Raw genomic sequence first — 22,995 nt, 5'->3', positions numbered from 1 at the left:
TGATTTGTAGCTGAATCTGAATAAACATATACAGTCCTCGATTTCAAACAGGATTCAGAGGTTAAAGTTCCGACTTGGAATCTTCCACGAGCTCGTATTCGGGGTCGGACTCCGAGTCGTCTGTGTACAACGGGGATTCGCATATGTGTGTGAGTTTCTCCGTCAAAACGGCAGGTGGTATCCGGGCACATGCTTGGTCGAACAAGACCACTACGTGTGCGGCGGATGGTCGTTCGTCAGGGTTTGATCGAGTCATCGATTCAAGCAGAGGGCAGAAAAAGCGCCAGATCGCCGGGTGTTTCTATGATGCGATTATTAGCACGAGTGACGATATACTAGTAGGCGGAAACAAGTGTAAAACCTTGGACAGCTTGACGAAGACATTGCCCAGTTGATATATGTCGACTTTGAAGGGATTGTACGGCACGGTATCAGATAGTTCAGGGACAGTTTTGTCTTGTCCGAATATGCCCACATCCCGTGCAGCTTCTTCGCCTTCAGGAAAGAATGAGGACAAGCCGAAGTCGATGAAGTAGTATTGCACCGGGGCAACAGCGCATCTGTCCCGCCACCTTATACGATGGTGATAATTTCCGTCTTCTGATGAGTTATAACTGAAATGATAACCACCAGGTATAACATTCGTGGCATCCATTAGCATATTTCCGGCGCATGCATCGCTACTTGAGTGTTCAGTCGCGAAGGCTGGAGTAAAGCTTGAGCTGACCGGTGTGCAACGTCGTGCTCGTGTAAGAACGACAGACCCTGTCAACAAGAGTGATTTATTCCAAAAACGGGGATTTTACAGGACACGCACACGAAAGTATTGACCCATAGCCTCAGTGACCTCCCGAAGATGTCGGAATATGGGACTCTTGAAGCTCCTCAAGAACGGGATGACTATAAGAACGATTGAGTCATCATCTGGTAGCGGAACAATATCCAGTAATCGAACGGAGGTGGTTGTTTGCATTTTGCAAACACTCTGGCTCATTGAGACGTTGAACAATGCCCAACTCTGGGGTCCAGGTGTGTACCTGGCGCAACACAACCTTGACGCCGTCTGAGATTCGTATAGCATCGAGAACATTTGCTCGCTGAAGGAGTCACATCATTGAATTCCACGAGAGGATGACGATGACCTTACCAGCAGTGGATGATAGTCTTCGAAGTCGGAGTAGTTTCCTTCAAGAGGATCGAAATTTGAGTCTGGTTTGGTCCAAGATGGGACCCAGCCTGGTTGGAAACGTTGACGGAGTTGATATCCTCTTGATGCGAGGAAAGGTTGATACTTAATCCACCATATTTCGGGCTCAGTGAGAGTTGCCCTAGTCATTTCAGTGGTCGTCCTTTGTGTTTCAGGGGGGAAAAGACAGACCATAATTCCTCGTACATTATACCTGCAAGTCGAACGTAAGTGTGTGGCCACTGTGACTTCCGTATCAAGGCTGCATGTATGGCTTCTGAATCATCGTCCACTATGTACTTTGTCTCGACTCTCCACTTCAATTCAACTAGTATTCATATTTCAACGTGAAGAACAGTACAACTGTATGTGAATAACGGCTGCGCGTTACTAAGTATACGTCGTAAAATGGATCATTACTCATAGTATGTAGATGGAAATCTGGAGCGCGTTCAAATTTCTCGAGTGGGATTCACTGGTCCTCATAAGTGTCTTCCGCATCCCCTTGCACAGTCCAAGTAGCACTGTCTGCACTGCTTCCACTGAATCGAGGATGATACCCCCCCGGTTGCTGCGAAGGACCAGCTTGACTCGAAGGTGCGGGGGGTGGGTAATACTGGGCTGGAGGGTAGCCCTGCTGGGTGTAGGGACTTGTTGCGGTATTTGGGTAGTACCCAGCATGGACCTGAGAGTTGTAATAGCCTGCCTGGGTGGCAGGATAAGGGTTGGAACTTGATGGCTGGCCCGAGCCTGCCCGTGGTGCTGCTTGCCCTGAGTAATAAGAATTATAAGAATCCATTGCTCCCTCATTCTGAAGCAAGCGGCTATTGACAAACTCTTCTTCTGAGTACTTATGAGCAGGACGGCGGCGACCGCCGTGTGATTGAGACATAGAGGACTTGTTTGTGTGTGCAGGGTTTCGGGGGTCATAGTAATGTTGGGGGTTGTACGTGACCTGACCAATCATCGAATCCCGCGTAATGCTGAGGACCTGGTCTGCATCTAGGGTGTTGGTCTTGTTGTGCCAGGAACGTTCTTTATGAACGGGATGCAGCTCATTGGGCTGAGTGTTGGCACTGGATTTGTCCTTTGGAGCTTTCCAAGGACTGGGGGTGTTGATAAGGATTATCCGAGAGAAATTCAGGAGGAATGTAGCTTACTTCAATTCATACGCTTTACGCTTCTCGTTAGAGCTGGACTGAGATCGGTTATGAGCACAGGGGTGTATGTAGTGGGGAATCCAACCTTTGCTCCTTGTTTTATCGTCTTCGCAGTTGTAATGAGCTCTTCAAAAACACGCTCTGTGGCGGAGGCCCCGTAGTCGTTTATCAGCAAATTGAACCGCGCTTCAAGCCTGTTCATTATGTTTTCAAGTGTCAAACAGCGAAGGAGAGCAGGACTCAGAATACCTACGCAAGGAGCCGATCCTCCACAGCAGCCCTCTCACTGCCTAAGACGTGTTTGTTCTCGTTATAGGTGACTCGCGCGGAATTGACGGCCTTGCGTGCTCTCCGTCGAATGGATTCACTCATGGTGGTCTTTGAGCAGAAATCGAATATTGCATAATCCTTTTATATGTCGACCAGTCCCATATGTGACGGTTCCTAGACAATATCGACCGCCAACAACCCATTTCTGGAATGCAACTCAAACTTATCAGTAGATAAATTTTCGGGCTTGAATAGATCAATTGGACCGCATCTGAGTACGATAGAAAGGAATACCAACTACAAACTGCCAGCCTCCAGTGGGATAAACATCAGATAAACCGCGTGGAAGTTATCGTCCCCAGAATAATCAGCCGTGAACGATCTAGATAGAACCAGTATTTCCGACTGAGAAGTCCAAATCTAGCACTGAGGAATGGAAGAGCATTAATGTGTGGGTGATACACGAGGCTTCCAGCTGGTCAATACGATAATCAATTGTCGGCGACGGGGTTGGACAGCTCCAGGGTTTGTGGGTGTGGAAGATCATCAAGTCCGGGGAGGAAGTGTCTAGGACAATTGAGGCAATTTGAAGCGCTCCAAACGGGTTGACAGTGAGTCAGGTGTGATGATACAGACAACAGTCCTGCTTGTTCGTCGAAGGTTTGATTGAGGCAGGTGCCTTGTTTCTTTTCGTTGCATATGGTAAGGTGAATGACAGCAGGCTAGCCTATCCAAAAGCAGCCGTGAGACACCGAATAAACAGCGTTTGCAACAATTGACTGGATTTTGTGGGAAAGCTTGTGCGACCGCGATACTGTTGGTGCGTGGGGATAGAATGACATAGCATGAAAACGGCTGTAGACGGTGGGAGAGCGGCGACATTCATGGAACCGCCGCAATTAAGTCGATTGGGACCAGGATACCGGAGTGTCTAAGTCGAAAAAGTCTTGGAAAAAAGAGAGTATCATTAGTTATCGACCGATGGCACGTGATTTCCAGCGACACATACCAGTCAGAGTCGGAGCGAATAGGGTTAAGTGGCCGACTCATTCTGTTCTCATGCAATTAGCGCCTCAGGCTCTGGTATCGTGCGACGACTACTGGGCGTATGCATTCTGTGGTCAGTCTTTCCCTCTGCCTGTTGTCGTCGTTTGCCGACTCTCTGTTTAGTTCGTCAACATTAACAACGAGTTCGTTGTGATGGTGGACTTGCATTGGTTGTTATTAGCCAAAACTGACCTATTCCCTCTAGACTGCTCCTGGTTTGATTTCCTTTGCGTTGGAGTGAGTCGCAAGTGTGTCGACAAGTGCGTGTTTTTTGATCTTCCGAGTTGGTACTGACTTTGGATCGAAGGCTCTTCCGCGCTTTCATTCGGTCGGTGTCTCGTAAAGCCTGCGCCAAGGTATGTATTCGTGTACTTGCCATGTGTAACATCAAACTTGCGCAGGTACTTACTTGCGATGCGGTTGGAGTTGAAGCGTGAGGGTCTTCAGGCTGATTCCACGACTTCCACTCTGATTGTCATTAGCAGCATCCCCTTGCGAGCTTGTTGTCGGTATCGATCTGGTTGGCATCTTTGGGTCGGTGGGTACCATTCGATACCGGAGCTTTACTCGTACTTGACGCGCGGCCAGATGGTTATTGACCGAGTTGTGTAAGCCTTGGAATATGTTAGTCTAGCAGCCATTAAATGATCCAGAGGCACTGACCGGGAGAGCAGACTGTTGTCGGCGAGTTCTGCGAAGGGGCCGTCTTGCCGCTGCCCGCGCAACCCTACCACGCCGCGACCAAATCAGCCCTGCGCCGCCAATATCGCTATAACACTGTCAGCCTCGCAGAACAGATGCAAGAGGACTTACCTCGACGAAAAGAACCCCAACTCCAAACTTTAACTCGACCTAATGAACACTCTTCTTGGCCGTCAACCCACCGCAAACGGCGCCAAGCCAACGTCAAGAACCACTTGTATGATACTTACATAAATCCGGCCGTCGCTGTCCCGCAAGCTGACGCCAAAGGCAAACAGTAGCCCATAATGTCTAGCCGCGGATTCCGAGACGTCTGACCACTAATCTACTGAAATCGTCAAGCTCGCAGGTGCTGGGTCAAACACCACTCACCTGCTTTTGCCGCAACAACGCGAACAGCCCCAACCCGCGCGAATCCAATGACACCCGTCGGGTGGGCTTTCAAGGCGCGAGTGACTTGACGCTGGCGGGATGGGGATAGGCGAGGTCCCGAGTAGTACTTTAGCCAGTAGCAAGGCCCTTTGTGTGCCATTGATGGCGGCGCGAAGAGCCCGCCTTGAGTTTTAAGCGCGGCTATGGCCGTCTCGAGCATGAGCTCGATGCGGCTGGTGGGGGCAAAAGCCCGCTGTCAACGGGCACGTGTCAGCGATGCCGCATGAGGCTGTGCTCACCATCTTTTCTTCCAACACAAAACATGGACGGTCAAGCTAACGCAGCTGGTGGCCTGTCGTTGGCCCTAATAAGCAAGAACAAACGCGTGGACTCGGGTCGGCATCGTGTTCCCAACCGCCTTGATTTCTGGCGCGACGCGGGCCGCGCAGCTCCGCTTCTGAGTGATGCCGACGTCTCGTCCAGACGCGTTCTCTGAACCGCTTGCGCTACGCCTAATGAGCAAGAGTGGGTACAGTTGCAGTGAGTGTATCCATGCCGAGGTTGTTATTTCGCCAACTGACTGCCGTTCGCTGTGATAGTTTGCCTTCCGGCCCCACATTTTGGGTGCCGTTCAGGCCGCCATTTTTTTGAGCGGCGTGCTGTGCTGCTCCGCGCTGACATGAGTACGTGGTGAGTGCCAGCTTTGAACACAGGCTAACCTGTTCTGCAGATGCGTCAGCAAACAGAGAGCACGTCCAGCCGGTGCTTTTCTCGCTCGTGTGCCCTTGTACCTAGTACCTCTCGTCTCGAAGACATACTTCTTCATACCATGACTCCGACCGCTCGAGCATCTGAGTCTAACGACGACGACTGAATATCGTCCCAAGTCTGTAAATGGGTGACTTTCGCATCCTCTGCCGACTGCCCGGCCCATCGAAGTTCCAAGGCCACGGCCACAGGCACTGGTATTCCTTCCGACCTCTCACCTCTGACGATTCTTTTCTACGACTGACTCGATCACACTCGATTTCAGTTCAAGTCAAACATCCGCTCCTTATCCCGCTTCTGTCTTGTTAGTTGACCCCACCGCCACTAGAGTCACAACGGGTGCTTCTTTCATCTTGACCACCACCTACCTCAGCTTGCGTTCAGCATGGTATGCCCGTTCTCATCCTCTTCGAACACAAAACCCATACTGACACCGAACCATAGTCTATAGCCTCGATCCCCCCGTCAATGGTATTTGTGTTGAGGATCCCCGAACGCCCCTTCGATTCTGCCAACCATAAAATCCTTTCTTTCACCTGTCCTCATCCACCGACTGCCGATACCTTGTTTCTTCTTCACGACTAAGACTTCGTAGATTCGTCCTGTACCGCTAACGCTGGTACTTCGGCAACTACATGGGTCTTGTTTTTGGACTCAAAACTTTCACTAATTGACTGTTTATTTGTCATTCCCGTCGCCTCCACTAATCGATTCTCAGTTACCTTGTCTGTTGTGGTTCCAGACCCTTGTTGGTGAGAAGCAGCGATCGCGACCTCGAAGTCGCTTTTTTAGCCTATCAATATGTGGACGGACTAGCGACATAGTTCGAGGTTGCGACTTCGTCTGTCTTCACATCCTTCACCCTCCCTGGACTCGTATTGTTGTGAGAAGAAGTGCAACGCATCTCAGCTTAGGCTCGTCATCACCGATAATAGTTCACACAAGGTTCTGACTCATTGCAGCTCCGGACTATAACACCGATTCAATGCGCTTTCTCCAACTCTGCCTGAATCTGGTATGTCCTTCGATGAACAATCGTCTATATCTGACGCACGACCTCGACAGGTGTTGTGGTCTACTGTAACCCCCGTTGATGGCAAGATCGACTCGTGCCCCTTGGACCTCGGCGCATCTGATACCAACTCGAGCAGCAACAGCAAATTGGGGACATGCAGGGGTGTCGTCTGCCGTTACCTCGTTTGACCACCGATTCCATCTTTGCCATGCATCCTCCATTTGCGCTCGGCTCTGAGGCTTGACCCATGACGAAGACGAACCACTACTGTTCAGTGGCAGTTCACTGTTTGGTTTTTTGTGATGTGGCACTAATCCTTGGCAACACTCGAGGCGTCATCTTCGTTGTCTTCGTGGTAGCATAGGGACATGCGAGGTCGTTGCGCCATGGAATAGTTTTTTCTATATCTGTATGAATTCCTCATCAATTATCTCTTTGGCTCACATTCTCGATAGCTTGTATGATAGTCAATCGATTTTGGTGAAGTTGAGCACGTCGCAACTCCAGCCCCACCGACCTTTGGTGTGTTCGGCGCCATCTCGAGCAACAGAGCAATGTGGGACCGCGGGTAGTGTCCTCGCGTCGGGTCTCATGGCCTGGTCCGTCCGGTGCACCCTCACCATTCCTATATTGTGCTCGGCGCTGAGGCCCAATCACCCATGACGCGGATGGACAAAGGCCTGTCCTTTGTTCATGGTTTGGCTTCCCGTAACGCAAGTTTAATCTCTGGCAACGCCGTGGGTTGCGACAATGTACTCTTCGGATCCTACACTTGTGGTCGATTCATAATTACATTTACAATTGATAACTTTTGAACGAAAAGAAAAACTGTGCAATTACAAAAAGGCAGCAAAGCATCGAAACTTTCGCTGACTCGTTTTTGGGAGGCGTCATGTAACATGAATTTTGCCTTAGGCACATAGTCTTAGCACCAGGCAATGGCCAAGGACTAAGCTCACATTCGGGAACCAGATGCACTTAATAATAAAAAGGGACTTGGGTCTCACCCTGCTGGGCCTGCTCGAGCAACTTTGAACTCCGCGAGTCAAGAACTGCAAGGGGTGTTCGTCTTGATTCGTGTTGTCCTCCTCCGGTTACTGTCGACTTTTGCCTCCGAGGCTTGCCTATCATGGGAATGGACACTTCGCACACGTTGTTCATTGTTTGGTTTGCCATGATGTGGCAGAGTGGGACTAATATTTGGCAACGTCCACCAGCAAGATATAACATTCATAATCGCTGCTCTGGTTGTACACTTGAATGGAGTACAGGTTTGGATAGTGTGTCTACAAAAACTACTTGAACATCGTATCTGACTTTATTACCGAACCAATGACAAGTCGTAGGCCACGATTGCTATCACGACCGTTCTGAGGAATGGTTGGTCAAAGGTCAACGATGGCCACAAGACACAAACCTTGTTCTGGGTAAACGACGATGCTGTTTCTCCCTCATCGCATGTATTGACGTTGCTGACAGGTCGTAGATTTTCCTGCAAGAACAATGGTTATTCCATGTTGTCTTGACGGTTGCATCATACCTTCTTCATCTTGCCTTTACTCCCAGTCAACGATCGTGAAGGTGTGATTGCTTCAACACCACTCGGCCGGAGTCCCTGCAGCGGCGCCAATATCGCGGATATTTCCATGCTAGCAACACCTTCGTCTTCACCACGTATGTTGGGGGTAGCGGGAGAGGGATGAGTAAGAAGACTAGGGCGCAGATTGGGGGTCGGAGCTAGGACCATTTGTCAGCATCATCATCAAGCAGAGGCGTTGTTGAGGTCGTACTCGGCATGGTCGGAACAAGTACATGATTCTCTTCAGCCTCGCCACCACTAACGACATCTGCTGATTAAAGAACTTAGGACATATGAACAACGGGAAGGAATTGTGGTACTTGCCTCTGTATCCCTCCCATCGTGCTCTAGCTCCGGTTTCTCGGGCTTCATCTTGAAGTTGTCTCTCTTCCGCCACCCACCGTTGTTGACGAAATCGCGCCCATGCGCGCCGAGAGTCTCTAGAGGTGAACTCGTAATGTACCTCACGTTCCACTAGGTCCCCCCTACGATCTTGTTAGTTATTGGATAACTGCATAGAATTTTGTTGTTACGCACGCGTCAACAACCTCATCAACAGCCCACTGGACGACAGATCGGAAGAGCTTAACAAGTTGACGGCGAAGAAGGTTCTGTCGAGTAAGAGGGACATTGTCATTTGTCGTCATACTTGCGTAGCAAGCCAAGGCGTCGTGCAAAGGAGCACCATTTGGGACATCGCCCTGGGGAGGCCAAAACCCATATATGTGTGCGAGGAGAGGGGTTGGTTCTTGTGGGTTCACCAGATGCAATAGCGCACTGATGACTTTATCGCTGGTGAGGGCAAGAACCACAATCTAAGATAAGGTTGAGCCAAGCTCTGAAATTAATGGTTCCCCGCACCTTGACTTCATCGTCAGTCAGCGTGTGGATGCCCGACTTCTTTAGGGATAATTGGATGATGTCGCCCAATGCCCATCCACCTGTCTGAATCAGACGGTGAACGGGAAACTTGGCCTGAAATATCGTCGGCGGCAACGAGTCATACCACTGTCGAGTGGTTAGGCGGTGCAGCCGAACATTGGCGAGAGGGCTGGTAAGAGGGTCCATAAGGCGAGAAATGACTGCGGTTACAATGTCATCAATGGCGGGGTATTCAACAAAGAGGCATGCGTCGCGGTAGTCGCTGGGGCTCAATCAGTAATGAATGCATGATTAGGGTAAAGATTATGAACAAACCGTTCATAAACGTCCCAAATACTTTGGGTTGTATGCGACATGGCGGCGAGGAGCTGTCTGTAGCGAGTGAGAAAGAGAAAATGAGATAACATTTCACACAACGTACATTGTGGTGAAAGAGGGTGGTTGCCGGAAAGGCGCGTTGGAGGGAATGAACGACTACAAGAGCGAGCCTTAGCAAAAGAACAGGAGGGAGAGGAGTGACAAACCAAGCAAGTGGTAGGTTGGCGCCAACTTGCGATGACTTTTCGTGACCGTTACATCCGCACTTTTGTTGCCCTTGCAAATGAGCAGGAACTATTGCTGTGCGCTTATGCTGAACGTGAACCTGATTCAGAGAACATGGCTAGATATACTCACTCAACTTCGATGAGAATTGCGATCTGAAATTCCACATCGGCCACACTTCAAGCTAGATAGAGGGGAGAGACAGTTAACATACGCGTGAGATAAAAGGATATGTTACGCACGACTCTCCATTCGAATCCAATCACTGTTACATGAAGGTGGCTGCTGGCCGGAAAAAAACGACAATGGTGTGAGAACAGGGTCCAGGAAATTCGAAGAGATGAAGTAAAAGAAAATTCTAGATTGTCTTTGCTTGCATATCAATGGTCATAAGTTAACGGACCCAGTGCTTCACCATCGATCCACACACACCTCGGAGAAAGATAATGCCCCTAGATGCTGCCGAACCTCCGATTGTCGAAGCACGGGTCTGTTACGGACACGAGAGCTGCAAACACTCCAAGAACGTCGACAGTAGTATGAGTGGTGGTGGGAGTTGGAAGCAAAATGTGATGCGTGATGCAGTGATAACAATGATTGATTCCAATAGGGCGCGGAGCAACTACTCGAATACTTTTAGAGTATGCGCCAGTCAAAGGACTTTTCAAAAGCCAACGCAGTCCTATAAATTCTATTCTCTTGCCAAAATCCAGCCATGATCTGCATTCCCACAGGCAAACGGATTCCCGTGTCCACCTCTCGTCCAGGCTCAATGACAGGAAGAGTTCCAATCGGAATGCTGATTGCTGGATGACCAGACACATTCAGCGGGCACGTATTGAGTGTGATCCCCACAGCCTTCCCCATTTTGTCGCCCACACTGTCTGACAGGTCAAAAGTGTAGTTCGCGATCGTTGGTGTACAGGGCAGGAGGATGACATCGAGATGATGGTCCTTTATAACGGCCTCGTATGTGTCGCGTAGTTTGCGGGATAGGTTGATAGCTTTGTCGGCTGCGCCAGGGTATGCGTATTTGACAAACTGCCCACCTGGAAGATATCAGAGACCGAAGACGATATGAACAATAACGAACCGAGTAGCGAGACCGTAATTGCTGGATTATGCAGCTGCGCTTTTTCAAACATTTCGGTGTTCCAATGCGCCAACTTCTGGGTAAGTTTGACATCATGAACACCCAATCGGACCGGATTCTGCCCTCGCAAAGCCTGTTCGGAGATGCCTTGTCGATTGGCGATCGTCCAAAGCGCAGGGCCGAGCTGAGGAAACGATGATCAGCATTGGAAAGGTTGGGTTCTTCCATACCGTATGCATAGGGATGGAAACATCAACCACTTCCGCACCAAGACTGCGAAACAGCTCCGCAGCGACCCTGACCTTTTCCCGTACCCGAGGGTCGAGCCCAGGAACCTCCAGAGATTCAACAAGAACTCCGATCCGCATGCCTTTGACCGCAGCTTTCGGGTCATTCGCATAAGCAAGAAGGGGTGTATAATAATCGAGTCCAAACTCTGGTGCACCCATCTGGCGGTCGTCCAACCCGTCTTTACCTGCGATGGCACTCAGAAGCCTTGCGTTGTCGAGAACATTCGTCGTCATTGGCCCGGTATGGTCAACGATCGAAGACAGAGGCGCGATTCCAGTATACGGCACCAGCCCATAGGTAGGCTTCAGACCAACAATACCGCAATAAGAAGCAGGTAAACGAATCGAGCCACCTTGATCGCCACCAATGGCCATATTGACGATGGGACTCGGACCCGCAAGTAAGGCTGCCGACCCAGACGAAGAGCCGCCGGCAGAATACCCAGGAGCGAGCGGATTCATGACCTTGGCTTGCGCATTCGTAAACGAGTTGGGGGAAAGCGAGAAGTTCTCGCAGGCGGCCTTCCCGACTATGGTTCCCCCCGCCCGCAAAATTCGTGTGACAATTGTTGCATCGTATTCCGGAATGTAGGGATCCTCGAAAACATCGGTTCCTAGCAGAGAAGGCACGGTCGCAATGTTAACATTGTCCTTGATTGCGACAGTAAAGCCTGCCAGTGGACCAGCTTTGTCTTCTGTGTTTGTTGAGGCAATGTGGACTTTATATGCCCAGGAATTGAACTGCTTTGCGTTATCTTCAGGCGATGGGCGGTGAACATTCGAGCGAGGGAATCGTTCTGCGTCGAGCAACGGAAGGTAGTCGTCTTCAGCCTCGATTTGGTCAATGCAGGAGTCTAGCCCGCTGAGGAATACTCGATATGCGTCTAAATCTCTCTCGGGGACTTGCACGCCGATTTGTGCAGCCGTTTGGCGAATTTGCTCAGCCGCAACAGTGCTAACGTACAGGGTTAGTTCTTCATTTAATATATAGAGAGAGGCCTACACCGTCTCTGGGAGCCTGACCACAGACATCGTGAGCGTCGAAGATAAGAACTCGGACTCGGAATAGGCACATCTGGCGCGTTAATGATGTGCAGTGACAAGTTATGATGGTCATGTGATCTATCATACATCAACCTCAAAAACAACTCAAAAAATTGAAAATTGATTCAAGTGAATTCGTTACTAGCAGCGACAACATACAGATATACAAACTACATACTATGCCTACAAGCGCATCAATGACGCAGAACAAGAAAACGATACGGATACAATCAAGATACAATCAACTCTCGTCGTCAATTAGGACGAGCTTGGGGCTTTGATGATGGAAAATAGTCTGTAATTTTGCCACTTCCTTCCGCTGCCGTTGCCAGCGCCCTTTGCTTTCCTGCCAACTTGGCGCTGGATTTCGTCGCTGGTTGTGAGCAGGAAGACTTTGAATTCGGAAGTGCCTCTTGTCTAGCTTTGCCCTTCTTCGCCTTCTGGGAGTTAGAACCTCGAGGATTGTCACTGGGCTCGACGGTGGGCGGCGAAATTTTTGCGACTTTCTCCTGGATTAAATCTGAAACCAGACTAGGTATAACCAGCTGGGTTAGGACAGCGGGAATCCGGAGTCGCAATTCCTTCTGCTCGTCTGCTGGACTTCCAATGCGACCAGGCTCTTGTTGAGTTTCCTCGAGCTCTGAATCATTTATCACATTGTCGTCGCGCAATTTATCGGGTGGTTGTCTCGTTCCAAGAAGCCCGGCCTCTGCTAATCTGATGAGGATCAAAGGTTTGATTCCGACCCGATGAGCAGGAGTGTTATTGGTAGGTTTCGCCTGCGAGATGTGTACGAAGAATGGAGAATGATTGTTAATTGGGTTCTCGCGACACGAAGAGAATTTCTGCGTAATGAACGACGACTGGCTTGTGGTTGGATCATCAAGTGGAGGAGATGTCTTTCGGTCAAGCTCTACGGCTGCGCATAGAAAGATGCGCAAGACTATGCCGGGCCAAAGTAAACTGCGAAAACGCTTGATGAGAAGATCGCGATAACCCCACTCGAAGTATCGTTCGCAAACGGCAGCGATGGTTCCCAGATTGGGCTCGGCAGCGAGGGGACCTTTGACCACAGTGACATTAGGTGAAGAAGATGTGAGCGGATCAACGCAGGAGATGAGCAGGTCAATGTTGGGGAATGACTTCCCCAAGTTTCCTATTTTGTTGGCCAAGCTCCGAGAATTAACATTGGACTGGCGGTGGAGAAAGGATATCAGTTCCTTTCGCCAGTCCACCAATAAAGATTCGATTGTTTCGCGCGACTGCCCTCGGACAGCATCACACAAGCGAACGCCCAAGCCCGAGTCAACGAGGGCTTCCCGTAGCCTCTCAGTACCAACGAAGACAGATAGTCCAGCCTCTTCGGTGCACAACGCAAAAGAAATGGCACCGTTCGTGCCAAACGAGAACTTATTGACGTGAACGATCCGAACATACAAGTGGTTTTTGTCGTCCTTTCCCTTACGAAGTGGATCGCCCGTGTTGATCGGCAAGTTGTGGCCCCAACTAAAGCTGAAAATGAAGGCGTGTTTCGGCGAGGGAAGAGTAGGAAAGCTCACTTGTTACTTATCGTGAGGGCTCCGAAAAGACAAGCATGAGGGCTGTCGGTAAGAACTACGTCAATGGCTCCGGTCTCATTCAGATGTGCTAGTTCTGCATCAGCCGCGCCTGGCGCCTACAAGAGATACAAGGGCGTTTAGCGTATGTTCGACTGAAAAGGATGTCATACGCACTTCCCTCCATTCGAATCCTAGCGCTTCGACGATTTCCTTGATACCCGGTTTCAGTCGCTCAACCCAAGCATCTACCTTTGCCTCACACATCCAATTAGGCTTCTGAGGCCCGTCAAAAACGACCACGACGTGAAAGCAGGATTCAAGCAACGTGAGGAGACGGAAGAAAATCAAACGAATTTCTGGATTATCCCCATTCTTGCTCGACTGAGCATGCATAACCCAGTGCGTTATATTAACGCCGAGGTTACATTTACGCGTCTTATGAGGGTTCTTTGTGAAGCCCTCTTCAAGAGAGAACGAGAGCAGAGATTGGAGTTCGCACACGGGCTTTAATTGCTGAGGAATATATGAGATTATGGCGTTAGAATGGACAGTGTATTCCGCTCACCTCCCAGAGTTCCTCCAAGCGCATTATACGATGACTATTTGGCACGAGTAGTCTGTCTCCGCGTCGACGACGCCACTGCAGCAAGTCTACAGTATGTGGAAGGAATTCAAGCTGAGGTCCACAGCCGTCACGGTCACATTGATGTGACACTCATTTCGGAAGTATTTTCCGCGGCACAACGCGTCTTTCGTATTGCGCTCATGCTACGGCTATCCATTCGCTCGCATTTTCTGTCCCTGATTCCATCCGGAATCTTGGGGCCACGAGTTACTCTCCGGCCCCCACTCCCCGGCCGTATTCGCCAGCTTTCGAGTGAAGCACTAGCCCCGAAAACTTCCAAGCATCAACCATCCCAACGCCTCTATATCGGAAACTTGCCCTTCGAAACAACAGAAACGGAAGTAAGAGAAGTACTAGAACAGCATGGCTCCGTGGAGGACATATATATCTGTGCGTTCCCCTATTATTCCATTCCCCAAACTTCCCTCGAACCACAAGTCCAGTAAAAGATGAAGACGGCCAAAGTCGGGGATATGGCTTCGCGCTCTTTAGCAGTCTCAAAGACGCGTCTTCTGCCTTTGAGTCCTCCAACAAAATTGGACACCGTCTCATGCGGATTGACTACGCCGCCGCTGGGAAGTTGAAGCCCCAGTCGATGGTCTCTTCCAGCACAATCTTTGTCGGCAACCTCCCCAGCCAGGCAACCGCAGAAGACCTCCGCTCGTTGTTTGCGCCGTATGGTAGCCTCCGTGGTATTCGTGTTCCGCTCGATCAAGACGGCCGCTCTCGACGATTTGCACACGTCGAATACGACCTTGAATCTGACGCGGTAACCGCAATGGAGATGTTTAAAGAAGATCCCCTCAACCTCGGCGGTCGAAGGCTCAGACTTGACTTTGCTCTTCCATATGTGCCCAAGGTGATGGTCAACGATGGGGATCCTGGGGTCCCAGGTCAACAACAGAAAAATGTTCGCGGTCAACCCCGTTCTTGGAAAGAAAGAGCGGGATTACCTCGCTTGTGACTTACCTATTCGACTGAATCAATGCATTTGTACCAAATAAGAAACAACTTGAAGACTGGCTACGGTGAGCGCGACATTTTGCACGAACGCGAAGTCGACCAGGTCGCGATCACGTGGTGTCGCAGACTTGCTGATCAAGCTTGTCGAGTATTGTGCAAGTTGTTCTGTTTTCTAATTCCCCTTGTGCGTTGACCTCGAACTCAATTTCTGTCGAAACAACATGGCAAAGTTTTTTATTTTTTATTGTCTGGAGGAACAATTGACTGTTGTTGAGCACGTCAGGACTACCTTCACGAGCAAGATTCAACTTTCTGTTTGTACTAACAGAGACAAGCACCCGGACGAGGAGGAAAGGAGCGATAATTCTACATAGGTTCAGTCTACATAGTCGATATCTACTTTTCACCGTAGCTCAATTGGGGGTACCCATTCAGGGACCTTTCCCCACTCAAACTTGACTGCCTTGAACGCAGACAAAACGTGCTCCGGCATCTTCCCCATATAGTCTGGCGGCAGAACAGAATCGTACATCGTTGACCCAGGCACATAGCGCGTCGGCTCAGACTTGATTTTCTCGAAATCAGGAGGGGGCGGGGGTCCCGAGGGTAGTCCTGGCGTCGAAGCGAAGGTGGCCCTAGCCCCGCCGCCAAAAGCGTTAGATGGTTGTTGCTGGCTCAGGTTACCAAATGCAGACTGGACCGGTGCCGCGGAAGTGTTGAAAGCAGAGGATGGCGCCGAGTTGAACGCCGAGCTCGGGGTCGTATTAAATGCAGACGCGATGGGCTGCCCGAAGGCAGCGGGTTTCGTAGTTGCAAAAGCCGAGAAAGCCGATGCGGGGGTAGTGCCAAATGCGCTCCCCGAGTTGTTATCACTGCTAGCTCCAAACGAAGATTGACCGAAAGCCGATGCAGTTGCAGGGGGCGTGTTCCCAAATACTGAGTTACTTGTGCCACCGAAAGCAGATTTGACAGCTGGAGCTCCAAACGCAGAGGTCGAAGCTGGAGTACCGAATGCTGAAGTCGAAGTTGTCGCAGGAGTAGCTGCTTGAGTGTTAAAAGCAGCAAAAGCAGATTTGGTTTCGGGAGCTCCAAACGCAGATGTTGAAGCTGGAGCACCGAATACAGAAGTCGTAGTTGTCGTAGTTGTCGTAGGTGTACCCCCTTGGTTGCTAAACGCAGCAAAAGCAGATTTGGTCTCGGGAGCTCCAAACGCGGAGGTAGTTGAAGGCGCGCCGAAAACCGATGTCGTCGGCTTCGCACCAAACACTGAGTTGGTCGAACTCGTATTACCAAAGCTGGATTGACCGAAAACAGACCCTCCGGTATTCGTCGCTGCTGGAGATGATCCAAACACAGACGGTTTCGCGGTCGAAGCAGTAGCTCCGAATGCGGAGGTGCCGCTGCCAGCAAAAGAGGAGAATCCTGTAGTGCTAGTGGATGACGGGGTAGGGTTGTTGGAAGCTGTAGCGCCAAAGGCCGAAGTTCCATTACCCGCGAAGGCAGAAAAAGCCCCTCCTCCCGATGTTGAGGGTTGGCCAAATGCTGAAGGTTTGGTACCAAAAGCTGATGTCGTCGCAGCAGCCCCAAACCCTGACTGCCCAAAGGCTGGTTGACTAAAAGCTGGTTTGCTAAACGCCGATGTAGTAGCTGGGGCACCAAATGCAGACGTAGTTGTGTTGAATGCAGATGTCGCTCCGAAAGCAGAAGTTGTATTTCCGGGCAACGCAGAACTGCTATCATTCTTTGTTGCTTGTTCGTAGACTTGGTTAGAGTTGCTGGCCCCATTCTGTTGAACGTAATTAGTGGTGGTCTAGGATGGGAGGACAAAGCGCACCGAAATGACTTGTTCAGCATTAGCGATCTTCGACGACTCATAGTTTATCTGCGATAGTTAATAAGACTGGTTCGTTGGAGGTCAAGATTACGCACGTATTCGTTCATGTTGCCACCTTTGATTGCAGCCACTGCTTTGACTCGCAATTCCTCTGGAGACTCATCCAGGCCAGAAAATATGGTTGGTTCGTATTTAGCGGGTCCATAAGAAGACAGTGGCCACATAGGACGCTCCTTCCCTGTCGACAGGTCATTCTTGATGGACTCTGCTCTGAAGGAAATGAGATTTGGAAGTATTGGTGGGGTAGTCAACGTACGAGTAGATATTGACTTTCAAGTCAGCTCCAGGGCGGGTATACGTTTGATCTGACTTGCATTAGAGGCAGAAGGGGGTTGATTATTGTGCTTACTTGTGCCTCCACTCGCCATGGTATGCTCAAACTTACAAGCGGTGCCGTATCGACATTGACCACGTTGATAGAATTGGCATATAGTCTAACATGGATGTCAACACAATAAAAACGCGTAGAATTGAGACAACCATTGTGGCCTACGGGACCAGCATGAGGAAGAAAGACGTGCAACTGACTAAGCGGTAGCTGGGAATGATTTGCAGTAACCAAGGATGTCCTCACCTTCTTTTCGACCATGATGGCTGCAGCACCCCAGCAATCCTTCCAGTTCCCTCATTCATCTCCACTCGATACCCTCGTTCGGAAAACTTCGGCCCGGAGAGCTCCATCGTCTCGAGAAGACTTCAATGCCGCACGTGAAGAACGGAGACACCCTCCGCCGATTTCCACTGAACGCCAACCATACCAATCCCACCATACCGCCCCGTCCTCTCCCTTACTCCACAGCCAATTTAACAGACAGTCTACCGCCACCTGGGGAGACGGGCTATCCAATTTTGACAATAATTCGTCGTATCTCGATCTCTCCAAAGACTCCGATCCGCCAGAAATAGACTATGGCAGCTATGACACCCCCGACACACACCTCTACCAACCAGAGTCCCATCTCTTCCAACCTCCCGCCCTCCGTGACTCGTGGCAGTCTTCTAGCACCGGTCAACGAGCGTTAGACGAGTCGGACTGGCCCGCGGTGCCCATCGTGACGGTCTCTGCGCCAGTATCTGGCTATGCTGCAGGCAAAACTGCGATCATAAACCCGACTTCTTCCAACTATTCGCGTCCCGCTCGGCCTGCGGTCGAATTACCCGAGGCTTACGAAGACGAGCAAAAGAAACGGGTCTTGGAACGAAATGGGCGAAAGGCGGCCCCGAACACGCCTGATAACCAGGGTTTTCAGCGTTCACCGCTGTCACGAGCAGCCAGCACCTCCTCTTCTGTGTACAGCAGGGAATCTGTAGCCACAATTCGTCAAGAGCCTGAGCCACCTCGACCACCCATAACTCCTGGCGGGTCAGGCCCCATCGCACTCCCAAGACGGCCGCCTTCGCCAAGAAACAGCTCTCCCGTTAGTTTGTATTCGGATTACTCTTTCTACCAGCTCGACAGTGCCACCCCGTCTCCGACCGACAAACAATTCAAACCTCGATCTCCTTCAGCACTCCAACAACAGCATCGAGAACCTTCGCAAGAGCCCCCAAGCCGCCACGTAGCGTTTGCTACATCTGCCCCCCAACCCTCATCATCCCCGACGATGCGGACAGCCCAAGAGTTTCTTCAGCTTGGCATAACACATCACGAGAACGATCGGCTTGCCGAGAGCGCAGTTTGCTTTGAGCGTGCTGCGACACTCGATGGAGGCTGTGGTGTAGGCATGCTTATGTGGGGACTGGCGTTGCGCCACGGCTGGGGGTGCACCAAGAACGAGAAGCATGGATTCAAATGGCTACGCCGGGCAGCAGAACATGCCGTCAGCGACCTCGAAGCTGCCCGTCAAGGCGGCGCAATTGACGAAAGCGCCATCCAGACAGAGCTCATCCTCGCTATCTACGAGGTGGGGCAGTGCTTCTTCCACGGCTGGGGAATTCCAAAGGATGCCAAGATGGGTGTGAGCTATTACACGGTCGCCGCGCGGATGGGCGATGCAGATGCGCAAATGGACCTCGGGTTCTGTTTGGCCAATGGCAAAGGCACCAAGAAGGACAGGAAGGAGGCTGCGAAGTGGTACCGTGCTGCTGTATGTGTTCTTTCGTTGTCTTTTTCTGTTCTGACCCCAAATTTAGGTTAAGCAGGGCCAAAGCGACATTGGTCTCGCTTGGATATATAAGGAGAAATTTCAATAATCAACGCTCTTTCTTGGACTAGACTACTTATGCGCTACTAACGAACCGGCAATGTACTTTTCTAGCACACTCAACACCAGATACCTTGACTGCCATTGCACAACACGACCACAAATAACAAACAACCCTCCAATTGCAATTGAAGGTGACTTTACATTGTGTGAAGTACAGTAAAACCACGCCAGATTACCGCCACCGGTGTTGGATTCGTAAGAGCCATTGCCACAACCCACACCGTTGCCAAGGATTAAACTTGCATTGCGGGAAGCCAAACAACGAACGAAGAACTGGCCTTCGTCCATCCGCGTCATGGGCTCGGCCTCAGCGTCGAGCACAATGGAAGAACACGTGTAGGCGCATCGGACGATCAAGCCAGAGAGCATATACCGAGAATGCTGCCCGCAGTTCCAGATTGCTATATTGCTCGAGATGGAGCCGAACGCACAAAAGGTCGATGGGGCTGGGGTTGCGACGGGCTGCTGTACTTCATCAAATGTGAACGATTGGTGAGTCATGGCGGGGCGACAGATGAGATTTTGGAAACTTGGCAAGCTTCAACGCAGAGCAGCCAGTTTGAGGGAGCATGAGAACAATGCTCTCCGTTCTCATAAACGCTGGACAGTAAGAAAGACTACCCAGTTAACATGTAGGACACAAACCAGGTTGCGCAACGATGAACGACTGGATTCAAGCAAGTGCTAGTGACACTGAAAACGCATTAGTTTTGAACTGCGAAGACTGGATAAGAGGGGAATACAGATGGTGGTCAAAGGGAAAGAAACAGCAAGGTGTGACCCAAGTGGCAGAGCGCGGGATGTTTGAACCTTCGATCGAGATCGGTTGGATATACGACAACGTCACACATCGACGGTCACGTTACTTCCATCAAACTTGAAGTCAACCGCGACGATGGGCGTGCCCGGCCTCTGGAAGGCGCGTTTTCCTCTCGAAACCTTACTCACCTAGGAACAACACCTCCACAGGAACTAGAGCCCGCGTCCACCGTCCGCTCACTGACACATCTCGCGGTCCAAGAAGGTTTCGTGGCCAACCCTGATGGGAAACGCGGGTTCCGTGTTGGGATTGACGCAAGCATCTGGTTCTTCCATGCAGAATACGGGAAGGAGGGCGAGAACCCAGAGCTGCGGACGATGTTTTTCCGCTGTGCCACCCTCATGCACGCGCCGTTCCTGCCACTTTTCGTGTTTGACGGGAAACACCGACCCACCTGGAAGCGCGGCAAGAGGATCAACCCTACCACCCACAAGCTCACCAATGGGATGAAGGAGATTGTCGAGTCGTTCGGGTTTGAGTGGCGCACGGTATGTGTTTTGTTATCTCAATTGTCCTTCTAGCTCACACAAGCCAGGCTCCGGGCGAGGCAGAGGCTGAACTAGCTTATCTTAATCGAATTGGGGTCATTGACGGTATTCTTTCGGACGATGTGGACAATTTCTTGTTTGGGGCCAGGACAGTCATCCGCAAGTGAGTAAACAGACACATGAATTCTTGCCAAACGACAATGATAAACAGTTCGAGCAATAATCTCTCTGGAAACCGCTCAAACCCTTCCCTCAACGCGAATGGAAAGGACGACAAGAACCATTCGCGCGTTTTTCGGATGCAAGACATTGAAACCCACCCCGACATTGAATTAACACGCGGGGACATGATCTTAATTGGTCTATGCAGCGGTGGCGACTACGACACCAGTGGAATGACCGGGTGCGGTCCCAAGATTGCTCGTGGACTAATTCGTTATGGCTTAGGTCGGTCCCTTTATGATGCAGCGAAAAACCTCTCGCGCGAGCGGCTCCAGACTTTCTTGCACGACTGGCGGAACCAGATGCGCCACGAGCTGCGCACAGACTCCAGGGGGTTCATAGGCCGCAAGCAGGTCTCTCTATCCAACAAAATTCCTGACGCGTTTCCTGATGTCGACATTTTGCTTTCCTACGTCAACCCGCTCACTTCCGAGTCACTGGGCCGCTCATCGGATAACCTCAAACTCACCTGGGGGAAGGAACCTGATCTAGGCAAGCTGGCGAAGACTTGCGAGTTTTATTTCGAGTGGGGGTACCGCAACATGATCATCAAGCGCTTCAAGACCGTTGTTTGGCATGGTGCTGTACTTAGGATATTGCGACGGGGAGTTTTGGAGCTGGATGGTCGACGTGGCATGCTGCCGATGACACCCCGCAAGACCAAAAGCGGACTACCTGCTGCCGAAGGGACACCGTCCAAAATGATCGCGAAACATTTCTCGTCCTTAACCGTCAACGACAACTCTGACGACGAGGAAGAAGATAGCCCGTTAATTGCGAAGATTACGCGCTCCAGAGAGCATGCTTCGACGGATGCTATTTTGGAATATCGGCTCGAGATCCACCCACAACAGCTCGTCCGTCTTGCTGAGAGCGGTATCCAAAATATTCGGCGGCCAGAAGATGCTGACGAGTACCCCGAACTGGCTGAGGCTGGCTTTTCGGACAACGACGACGACGGCCCCAGCAAGGGCAAGAAGAAGTCGAAATGGCAGGAGCTGTCGGAGGAAGAACAACGCGAATTGGAATCGAAGCCTTTGATGGTGTGGATGCCGGCCTGTATGGTCCGTATCGCAGAACCGAGACTGGTTCGAGAATGGGAGGAACGCGAGGAGACGAAGCAACTGAAGAAAGCCGGGAAAGGACGAGCGAAGAAAGTCAAGGAAAAGTCGGATGATGAGGAAAAGTCCCCGAAAGTAGCAACCAAACCGAGGGCGAGGCCGAAGGGCACCGCCGCTGCCCCCAAAAGAACATCGACCAAATCGCAACCAAAACTGAAGGCGCCATTGTTTGCTGAAGAAGAGGAAGAATCCTCTGACCCTGTTTCCCCGCCTCCCCAAGTCGCTCATCCAAAACCGAAGAAGGGATTTTACGTTGATGTCCTAACGGATGAAGAGAATGAGGGCGATGTGTTACCGGCATTTCCTAGCATTTCGAAACCAAGGCCGCCTCCAGGCGTTGTTCGTGATCTTACTCTCCCTCGAGCTTCTGGCAGTTCGAAAGTGCCCAAAGACAACATCAAATCGGTAGAGGATCCTTTCTCCCAACCAGCGGTCCGGGATTTGACACGACCACAAACAATGTCCAAGCCTGCGGTCAGAGCATCGACGACCAAGCCCAAAAAAGTAACTTCGGGCTCGGGCTTGAACACTGCCCAACTGCAAGCCAACATGAATGATTTCTTTCCGCTTGCAAAGGCGATGGCAAGGAAAACCCAAAGTAAAGCCACTCAGTCGGCTCCGGTCCCATTACGACCTGCTGCTGGGTCTCAACCAAGTAGCGGACTCTCCGCGCCCATACAATCAGAAGATCCTCCCAAGCCACTTCTGGGGCGAGTGATCGAAAACGAGAACACACCTGTCTTGGAGCTCACACCCTCCAAACTGTCGCTTCGCCCGTTTCCTCTTTCATTCGATGATGATGATCAGCTCCTTCTTTCGAGAACGACAACGACGACGACAAGACGCAGGGACTCGGACCCACCGGATGTGCCAACGAGTGCAATCAATAAATCGCCTCGCAAATCCCAGAAGCATACCTCTCCGCGAAGTCGTCTCACTTCCAGAGCGGGGTCGCGGTCGCCGAGTCCGACACCCAGGTATAGGAGGCTGATACCGAAGCAGAAAATGCAAGGCAACGTTATCGAGATCATGTCCAGTGATGAGGAACCCGTGCGACCACGGCGGCCAGTGGCACGAGTGGTGAAAGTCATATCGGATGATGACATCATCGACGTGAGCGATTAGATTATCATCATTTTCGCTGA

The 22,995-nt window shown here is 50.9% G+C and overlaps 10 protein-coding genes across 10 annotated transcripts; 3 read left to right on the top strand and 7 right to left on the bottom strand.

Annotated features, from left to right (window-relative positions):
• Window positions 1-61: 61 nt before the first annotated feature.
• On the bottom strand, window positions 62-1,419 carry MIND_00425100 (Protein kinase domain-containing protein; the record flags this gene model as incomplete). Its single annotated transcript, XM_037361066.1, has 7 exons — window positions 1,379-1,419; window positions 1,148-1,328; window positions 1,038-1,097; window positions 818-985; window positions 728-765; window positions 362-680; window positions 62-301 (listed from the first exon to the last, which is right to left on the bottom strand). Exons 1-7 carry the CDS (start codon window positions 1,393-1,395, stop codon window positions 62-64), a joined length of 1,023 nt encoding a protein of 340 aa, XP_037221358.1. The 5' UTR covers window positions 1,396-1,419.
• A 239-nt stretch (window positions 1,420-1,658) lies between these two features.
• On the bottom strand, window positions 1,659-2,718 carry MIND_00425000 (uncharacterized protein; the record flags this gene model as incomplete). Its single annotated transcript, XM_037361065.1, has 4 exons — window positions 1,659-2,292; window positions 2,347-2,384; window positions 2,432-2,540; window positions 2,600-2,718. The coding sequence occupies 4 exons, from the start codon at window positions 2,716-2,718 to the stop codon at window positions 1,659-1,661; spliced, it is 900 nt and encodes a 299-aa protein (XP_037221357.1).
• A 5,097-nt stretch (window positions 2,719-7,815) lies between these two features.
• On the bottom strand, window positions 7,816-9,337 carry MIND_00424900 (uncharacterized protein; the record flags this gene model as incomplete). The annotated part of the gene is made up of 8 exons (XM_037361064.1): window positions 7,816-7,890; window positions 7,938-8,012; window positions 8,061-8,257; window positions 8,311-8,370; window positions 8,568-8,584; window positions 8,637-8,914; window positions 8,961-9,243; window positions 9,297-9,337. The coding sequence occupies 8 exons, from the start codon at window positions 9,335-9,337 to the stop codon at window positions 7,816-7,818; spliced, it is 1,026 nt and encodes a 341-aa protein (XP_037221356.1).
• An 823-nt stretch (window positions 9,338-10,160) lies between these two features.
• MIND_00424800 (Amidase signature enzyme) lies at window positions 10,161-11,939 on the bottom strand (the record flags this gene model as incomplete). Its single annotated transcript, XM_037361063.1, has 4 exons — window positions 10,161-10,573; window positions 10,618-10,801; window positions 10,848-11,862; window positions 11,911-11,939. The coding sequence occupies 4 exons, from the start codon at window positions 11,937-11,939 to the stop codon at window positions 10,161-10,163; spliced, it is 1,641 nt and encodes a 546-aa protein (XP_037221355.1).
• Window positions 11,940-12,205: 266 nt separating this feature from the next.
• Window positions 12,206-14,189, bottom strand: MIND_00424700 (uncharacterized protein; the record flags this gene model as incomplete). Its single annotated transcript, XM_037361062.1, has 4 exons — window positions 14,076-14,189; window positions 13,685-14,023; window positions 13,511-13,626; window positions 12,206-13,457 (listed from the first exon to the last, which is right to left on the bottom strand). Exons 1-4 carry the CDS (start codon window positions 14,097-14,099, stop codon window positions 12,206-12,208), a joined length of 1,731 nt encoding a protein of 576 aa, XP_037221354.1. The 5' UTR covers window positions 14,100-14,189.
• Window positions 14,190-14,236: 47 nt separating this feature from the next.
• MIND_00424600 (uncharacterized protein) lies at window positions 14,237-15,099 on the top strand (the record flags this gene model as incomplete). Its single annotated transcript, XM_037361061.1, has 2 exons — window positions 14,237-14,525; window positions 14,579-15,099. The coding sequence occupies exons 1-2, from the start codon at window positions 14,276-14,278 to the stop codon at window positions 15,097-15,099; spliced, it is 771 nt and encodes a 256-aa protein (XP_037221353.1). The 5' UTR covers window positions 14,237-14,275.
• Window positions 15,100-15,501: 402 nt separating this feature from the next.
• Window positions 15,502-17,475, bottom strand: MIND_00424500 (C3H1-type domain-containing protein; the record flags this gene model as incomplete). The annotated part of the gene is made up of 6 exons (XM_037361060.1): window positions 15,502-16,884; window positions 16,933-16,980; window positions 17,028-17,202; window positions 17,249-17,297; window positions 17,342-17,426; window positions 17,473-17,475. The coding sequence occupies 6 exons, from the start codon at window positions 17,473-17,475 to the stop codon at window positions 15,502-15,504; spliced, it is 1,743 nt and encodes a 580-aa protein (XP_037221352.1).
• A 95-nt stretch (window positions 17,476-17,570) lies between these two features.
• On the top strand, window positions 17,571-19,185 carry MIND_00424400 (uncharacterized protein; the record flags this gene model as incomplete). Its single annotated transcript, XM_037361059.1, has 2 exons — window positions 17,571-19,079; window positions 19,126-19,185. The coding sequence occupies exons 1-2, from the start codon at window positions 17,580-17,582 to the stop codon at window positions 19,183-19,185; spliced, it is 1,560 nt and encodes a 519-aa protein (XP_037221351.1). The 5' UTR covers window positions 17,571-17,579.
• Window positions 19,186-19,274: 89 nt separating this feature from the next.
• On the bottom strand, window positions 19,275-20,050 carry MIND_00424300 (uncharacterized protein; the record flags this gene model as incomplete). The annotated part of the gene is made up of 6 exons (XM_037361058.1): window positions 19,275-19,580; window positions 19,631-19,664; window positions 19,712-19,799; window positions 19,845-19,892; window positions 19,943-20,009; window positions 20,047-20,050. 6 exons carry the CDS (start codon window positions 20,048-20,050, stop codon window positions 19,507-19,509), a joined length of 315 nt encoding a protein of 104 aa, XP_037221350.1. The 3' UTR covers window positions 19,275-19,506.
• Window positions 19,945-22,975, top strand: MIND_00424200 (uncharacterized protein; the record flags this gene model as incomplete). The annotated part of the gene is made up of 4 exons (XM_037361057.1): window positions 19,945-19,973; window positions 20,021-20,507; window positions 20,555-20,670; window positions 20,719-22,975. The coding sequence occupies 4 exons, from the start codon at window positions 19,945-19,947 to the stop codon at window positions 22,973-22,975; spliced, it is 2,889 nt and encodes a 962-aa protein (XP_037221349.1).
• Window positions 22,976-22,995: the final 20 nt, after the last annotated feature.

The sequence above is a fragment of the Mycena indigotica genome, assembly GCF_014461135.1.
Source record: "Mycena indigotica strain 171206Taipei chromosome Unknown Mind.scaff0004, whole genome shotgun sequence".
NCBI lineage: Eukaryota > Fungi > Basidiomycota > Agaricomycetes > Agaricales > Mycenaceae > Mycena > Mycena indigotica.
The sequence above is the reverse complement of the archived record's forward strand: the minus strand, read 5'-3'. Positions and strand labels throughout refer to the sequence as shown.